We start from the raw sequence: 7,308 nt of genomic DNA, 5'->3' as shown, positions 1-7,308 counted from the left end.
CTTCTCCTTGCCACACACATCCTCACTAACAGTCATCCATTCCAACCCGGGGCCCGACCACCCCCTCTTCTGACGACAGGTTACGTGTTTTCTGGCGCTGACATACGTGGGTAGGTGCATTTACCTAAGCCTGGGCTCTTTACAAGGGCTGAGATCAACAGTTAGCTCTCGAGGATTCCCGAGGGAGTCTAGAGAAGCAGGTGCGTGTCAAGTGTGACCTCAGAGCCAGGGACGGTGCTGACGCGTGAACCAGAAACCCAATGGTGCAGAAGGGCTTCCTGGAGGTGGGCTGTGGTGTCATGAGAACCCTTGTTTGGGGTCAGTGTGGTCTGGGCATCTTTCAGATCTGCTCCTAAGCTCTGGTGTGGCAAAGGGCCTGCGCCGGGAAGGCGCACACCTGGCATCTCAGACACCCTCGCCAGATGGACCCGCGTTTCTGGGAAATGCCCACATTTCCAGTCATTCGTCAACATCCAGATTCCATCAGTAGATGTATGTGCCCCTAATCCAGGTGCGCCTAACGCCGCCAGCTACCGGAGCGGGCCAGAGGGGCCTGCCACCCCGTTCTCTGTCTCCAGCAGCAGCAGACCTCCTCAAGCAGACAGTGGCAGTGAAAAGAGATCACCCAAAAAAGCTATAAAAAGTAACTAACTGCCGCCGATAGGGGAATTAAGCAGGCCTTAAAGAAGGGGCTTGACTTTGACCAAGCAAGGAGGAGAGGCCATGCCAGGAAGCCAGTGGTCAGTGGCCACCCTGTGACTGCACCCTGGCGCCCCAGGGCCCCCAGCACCTTCTGATCGCAGGCCGCTGCCCGTCTGCCTGAGTCGCTTTTACTGTTAACTACTGACCGGTGTTTTTCTTGATCTTTTTCTTTAGATGATTCAAGGACTTGTATCTCACAATTTGAATGAACAAATACCTTCTACTAGTAATTCTAAATTTTCTTTTCTGAGCTCCATTTCTATTCACCTATCAGAGGCTGAAAAGCCCCGTATTTAACTGCTGTCAGAAACTATCTACTCCACAGAACTTATCTTTCACCCCCGCGGATTCACCCGGTTGATCTCCTCGAACAGCTTCGTGAGCCGACTTCTCAAGTCCTGTCACAGGCATCACCCTAACGCTCACTGTTCTAGTCACACGCTGGTCTGCACTGTCACTTCCTTAACTGGTCCTCCCGTAAACGTGGAATCTTTCCTACAAGGTTGCCTGTGCTGACAAAGCGCAAGTCACACTTACCTTGCTTCTGTGTCTCTTTATACACACAATGCCACAGATAGGATTTGTACTAAGATAATGGCTCGCTCTGCATGGCCAAGAATGAGACTAATGATGTCAAATAAGGCTGAGACTTAGCTCATGGAGAGCAGTGTTGAGAATAAGTTAGGAACCCTCCAACTCTGTGGAAACACCCCAAGGGGGCCACCGACCCTCATGCTGTGGCAGAGCGATATTTTTAGAACACAAATCGGACTTTATCAGGGCCCAGGAGCCCAAGATGGCCTCTCCCTGCTGGGGAATTCCACGCTCCTCGGCCGTCTCAGTCCTGCAGCGGCCCCGACACGCGGGACTCATGCCTCCGGTCCTCCGCAGCTCTGTACATGTCACCGCCTCGTCTTTAATTCCCCGCTGCCTCCTGTGAGCCCTACTCACACAAGAAAGTGCTATGCGTTGTGGAGTTTCCCCGCCTTCCTGGGGCGAGTCAGTGGTTTTCTGCCCCAGGGCCTGGTGTCTGCCCTCAATAACCCCACACCATGCCGTGTTGACTGGTTCCTCTGTTTCCACCCTAAAGCCCAGGACTGGGAATGATGCTCCTCTCAGGTGCTGCACAGAAGAAAGCATCTCTGGGTGGGAGTGTAACACTGGCAAAGGTGCAGTCCAGGCAGGTAAGAAGGGAAAGAAAGGGAGAGACGTAGGAGTGAAGGATGGAGTAGGTAGAAAGGAAGCCTTCAAGAGTCATTCCGAAAGTCTGGCATGGGGAAAGAAATGAGTAAAAGATGGAAAATGTCTCACAGCCTGTTAAAGCACAGAGCGGCTGGCCAAGGGTGAAGGCAAAAGCGAGCAAGTGGAGAGGTCTAAAAAGGGGGCACAGCACCATGGGGACCCCTCAAGGGGAGAACACCATTCAGCTGAGAAGCTTTCCCCTGTAGGCTTCAGGATTTTCATTCTTTCAGTTTCCCAAAACATGCGGAAACAATCTTTGGGGCTGCTGCCTCGGCTGCTGACAATAACCCACAGCCACTTCATTCTGAGTAGCCTCTAGGGCCGCTTCCTCTCCTCCAAGCCATCGCTCAAGCTCCTAGAGAAGTTCTGATTCGTTCACACCTCCAACAGTCCCTATGAAACCTCCGGCCCACAGCCCAGCCAGAATCCAGCGCCCCTCCCCAGCAGGAGAAGCACCTGTCCTGGCGGCAGTGCTGCCTGCTGTGAGCCCGGAGGGCGCAGACCAGCATCTGGGGGCGCTGCAGAGACCCGCGGCCTGAGACCCCGCCCCTCAAAGCCCCAGAGCTGTGGCTCTGTGGGAACCTCGCCAGCCAGCCTGCGGCCTGTCCTATTCTGCCTAAGGCCACCTGATCGTTCATTTGCAACAGTACTCGAAGGCCCTCCTTGAGACTGGCCAAAAGATGCATTTTCTAACCTCACGCTGTCCTAAGCTGGGGAGAGATGACTAGCTCTACTTTAAGACAAGGAGTCAGGCTTCTAGGACAAACCCCATTTTATGACTCTTTAATAGACGATCATGCAAAAAGTTTATTAAGAACCAAGATCATACTTAACTCGTCTCTGGGTACCTAGAGGCAGCCTGATGCGATGCGTGATGCAGTTTTCCATGAATCCCTGTGAGTTACCCTCACCAGCACCCCCTGGCACCCTGCTGCTGCTGGCCCAGAGCCCCTCAGAACCCCTCTGGCGGGCTTTGAATCTGACCATGACCTGGGACAGCTGTAGCTAGCCAAGCTGAAAAAGCTTAGTAACTTCCCCTTCTGTCTCGGCAGACCACTGCTCCTACCCGCGCGGCCGAGCCCGCTCGCACAGGAAGCCCGCTGCCCGCTGCCCACGCACGCACCTGCCGTCCCGTGACCTGTGGAGGCTGCCGTGGTAGCTGCTCACTTTGCTGTGGACACTCCCCGCTTTGCTCCTCTGGTCGTCCACCATGGCCAGCTGAGTGGAAGAGGCGTGCGTCGATGTCCCTTGGGTGGAAGTTCCTCTTGATTTTCTTATAATGGGAGTATTGGGGTCCCTCAGGAGGGACTGCGCAAAATCTGGTTCCTGGAGCACCTGTCGACTCTCATTCACGATCCTGGACGGCAGAATCATAAGTTCAGCGTACAGGCTGACATCCCCATAGGCCAATAAACAATGCTTCTGCCACACACTGGCGTTGTTCTTGAAATTAACTGTTCTCCAAGTAATGCCTTTAGGACAGACATATGGTAACACTGCTGGCCAAGGAAAGAAAACAACAAAATCCATGCCAACCTGTCCCCTAGAGGGGTCTGATGGAAAGAGGCCTGGAGTAAAATAAGCAAATTAGGATTTGAATTCCAACTCTATGAATCAACTATGGGCTCTCAGGCCACTACAAGTCACTTCACTCACCTTCCTCCCCTCTAAGATGAAGGTGTGTGACTTAGTCACCTCTAAGACGTCTCTTTCAGGGAGAGAAATGTATGATTCTTAAGGACATTGAGACGTTACAAAGATAACAGAGTATTTTCTCACATGGAAGTAGCTCAGGTCTTGGTGTGGCACAGAGCAGTTATTTTAAGCTGAAAGTTGATCTTTATGGCGGAAGTAGTTGTCCAGCACTGGAGAAAACATGCGTGGTCATAGTTATAATGAAACATGAAAACTAACTTAAGTAAACATACAATTAAGTCCCAGACATATTAGAGACATATTAAGGGGGAAGAAAATTAAGAGGATGAATTACTGTCGAGAGCAAAAGTTTGTAACTACTGTGAACAGCAGACAGCCGTTTATCATGATGAACAAAGCAGTAATTAAACTCATAAAAGAGCCGGTTAACTAGTGGCAAAGCCCACGCCTCAATTTATGTGTAAGTGACAACTCTGGGAATCGAAGTCAAAGTGAAGTTAGGGGAGCGATGTCACTAAAAACTAACACACCAAAGTAAAAGTGGACCTGAGGCTGAGCAAGCAGGGAGCTGGTTCGCAGAGCCCAGATGGGTCGCAGGCATCCCTGGATTCGCGCTGGGGGGAGGGGCCCACTGTCCGCACTGAGCGAGCTATCTACATCCGTTCTCCTTGATCCTCTCAACTTCACCATGGAGGTCCGTGTCGTAAGAGGAAACTTCTAAGGGGATATTAGTTATATACTCTAATAACAAGAAGTGTGGTCCCCACTTAATGGACAAAACTGAGGTCCTAAGGTTAAAAAGCTTTCCATGTCACTCAACAAAACCAACATTTGGGTATAAGGCTCTCGTTTAAATGGCTTAAAAGTAGTGACGAATCATAATTTTATGTAGATCCTGAAAATAAAGTCTCAAAAGTCAGAGAGAATAAAGAACTGTCAAAACTTGTTTAAAAGACCATTTGCTCCTCAGCCCTCAGCGACTCTTCCACACAGGGTCACGACTGCTAACGTTGTTTCCTAACTTGGTTCAAACTGACTTCTGGCCATTTCAAAAGGGTAATCTGCCCTCAAGGGGTGAAGGTTTCGTTCCCTCATTTTACAGAAGAAAGGTTCAGAGCATTAAGTGATGTGACCCAGATAATTCCAAAGAAGACTTCTTAAAATATTTCAGGGTCAGAATTATTAGCATAAACATAGTGTTAAATGTGGCTTCACATTTAAGAGGGGGAGAATTTTAACTTGGTTAGCACAATTCTAGAGGGCAGTCTCGTTATAGCACGTTATACAGAATAGCTGGAGCAGACCCAGATCACGGGGGCTTGAGTTCTAGCATTCACGAGCGATGAAAATCTCAGCCCCGTGCCTCTTATTCATGAAATGATGATCTTCCCCCGTCCCTCACAAGCTTGTTTAGAGGATTAGATTACTGCATCACAGATAAAATGCTTAAAACAGTGCTCAGAGTATTAAATATGGGCAACTCTCTGGTAACCATTATTATGATTATTACTGTATAATCCTACCTCAAGTGCAAAACCAGGAAAATGCTGGAAATAGTTTCGGGGTGTTCAGAACCTGTTAGTCTAGATTTTTGCTGATATTTTGCTTAGTGACTGGTTTAAAAAATCTAGATTCAACATCTAGGTTCTTTCTAGAAAAAAGGGCTGCTGGCCTGTAGCACAGTCTGCGCTTGGAGGGTCAAAATGCCTGTTGGAGGGGGATCTATGACTACAGAAAACCCAGAAGTGGAGGATCCTGGGGAGTCCTAACCAATTCCAAAAGGATTCTGGCTTCCAGGCAAAAGCCCCCAAATAACCAGGATCAGTCTCCATAAGGGTATTTTGCATTTAACTCTATTAGGTATTTTTAATACAACCCTACTACATAATTGTTCATGTATGGTCCAGAGGGGACCAGGGATGCTTAATTCAAACTCTTTCCTCAACATCCTATCATAATGTGATTGGATGTGAATCCATTGAAATTGTCCAAGAGTACACAGATACGGCATAGTAAATTCCCCAGGAAGGAGGGGTTTCCAGCAACTGGGAGCTGGCCTGTTTTGTTCTATTGAATCCCTGGTACCCAAACGGTTCAAGCCCCACTGGGAGCCTTCAGTTAATTTCCTAAAGGATGAATAAATGCATAGCAAGTACATTTTGCTGTTATTAATGGAATCTTTTTCCTTCTCTGACATGTGAAACTGTATTTAAAGAAGAAATGCAGGCCCTCCCTGGTGGCGCAGCGGGTTACAGCACAGCACTAAGAAGCTAAAGCCACTTCAGCACGAGTTTCATCCCGGCCAGGAAGTGACCCACATGGCGCGGCAGACCTCTCCTGTCTCCCCGCTGCTCCCCTTAGCAGTGTACTTCCTCAGTCCACCTGTTCTGCTCCCCACTCTGTCTCTGGTGAATTCTCTCACCACCCCTGCACCTCTGACCTGTACCCCAGTTCTTTATGCATGAATAAATACATCTAAAAAAAGAAGAAGAAATGCAGTCCCAATCTTAACAGCAGCAGTCTCAGGTAGGGTAATACATATATGTGTGGATATGTACAAATACATATTTTTTACATCCGTATACATATATATATATGTTAAAACTGTGATTACTTTATCTCAGTCTATCTGACCAACAGAAACTGCTAATTCCTGGCATTTTAGAAAACACGAATTGTGTTAAAGAGGTGCTTTAAGCTATATCAGAAAAATACAGTAGTCCCCAGAAGGCAGAACATTTAAACATAATCCCAGGGGCTTTCCAAAACTCAGTCATGATCACCAGGAAGTAAAATCAGAAAAATATGCACTCTACGGACTGAGAATTTGTGGTAGTTCAGATAAAGCACACACATAAGACATGACGCAAAAAGGCTGAAGTCAATTGTATTTTTGTGACCACTTCAGGTTATGTTTTGTTTTGTTTTATAAATTATGCTCTCAAATTGACTTTGGCTTATGTCATGACCATCTAATACAATGTGGTCAGCTAGGAATTAAAATAATTTCCTCAACATATTTCACTTTATGTGCAACTGTTTGTCTGCTTTGGCTCTACATTTTTTCTACTTTGGCCTAACATGTACGGCATCAATGATGAGGTAACACTTGTCACTGACGGGACACTTGGGGGCACAATGGGTGAGCGGAAATGGAAATCTAACGCCTCTGTCTCTCTGGCCAGGACACTTCAGCTGGCTGTGTGCAGTTTCTGTGGCTACACAGAGGTGATGACATGCACCAGCACCCACACGAATAGCAAGAGGGTCAATTATGAAAGCATATAAAAAGTGTTAATTTGATTTTAGTCTTAAGAAAATATGGCCTCCATGATGGCACAGGGGTTAAAGTCAGCGCTATCAAGCTTTTCCAGCCACTGGGTCCTGAGTTTGACCCCCGGCCAGGGAGTGACCCACAGGGCCCAGCAGCCTCTCCTGTCTCGTACACTGCTCCCCTCAGCAATCTATTTCAGTAGAACTGCCTGTTCTGCTCCCCACTGTCTCTGGTAAAGCCTCTCACCCCTCCCCCACTGGCCTGGACCCCAGTTCTTACAAGCATAAATAAGTAAAAATAAACCTTTTTTTAAAAAGAAATTATTATTGGAATTTTAAAAATAAAGATGGCCTCCCAGGCCCTGCCTGGTGGCGCAGCAGGTTAAAGCACAGCACCAAGAAGCTAAAGCCACCTCAGCATGAGTTCAATCCCCG

The 7,308-nt window shown here is 48.0% G+C and overlaps 1 protein-coding gene across 1 annotated transcript in view; it reads right to left on the bottom strand.

Annotated features, from left to right (window-relative positions):
- FZD3 (frizzled class receptor 3) overlaps positions 1-7,308 on the bottom strand; it is a 66,777-nt gene that overhangs the window by 7,859 nt on the left and 51,610 nt on the right. The window contains exon 6 of the mRNA XM_012724816.1: positions 3,068-3,301. Coding sequence (XP_012580270.1) covers positions 3,068-3,301 — 234 coding nt within the window. The remainder of the gene's footprint in view (positions 1-3,067; positions 3,302-7,308) is intronic.

Source organism: Condylura cristata, unplaced genomic scaffold (assembly GCF_000260355.1).
Source record: "Condylura cristata isolate star-nosed mole 26May11 unplaced genomic scaffold, ConCri1.0 scaffold00014, whole genome shotgun sequence".
Lineage (NCBI taxonomy): Eukaryota > Metazoa > Chordata > Mammalia > Eulipotyphla > Talpidae > Condylura > Condylura cristata.
The sequence above is the reverse complement of the archived record's forward strand: the minus strand, read 5'-3'. Positions and strand labels throughout refer to the sequence as shown.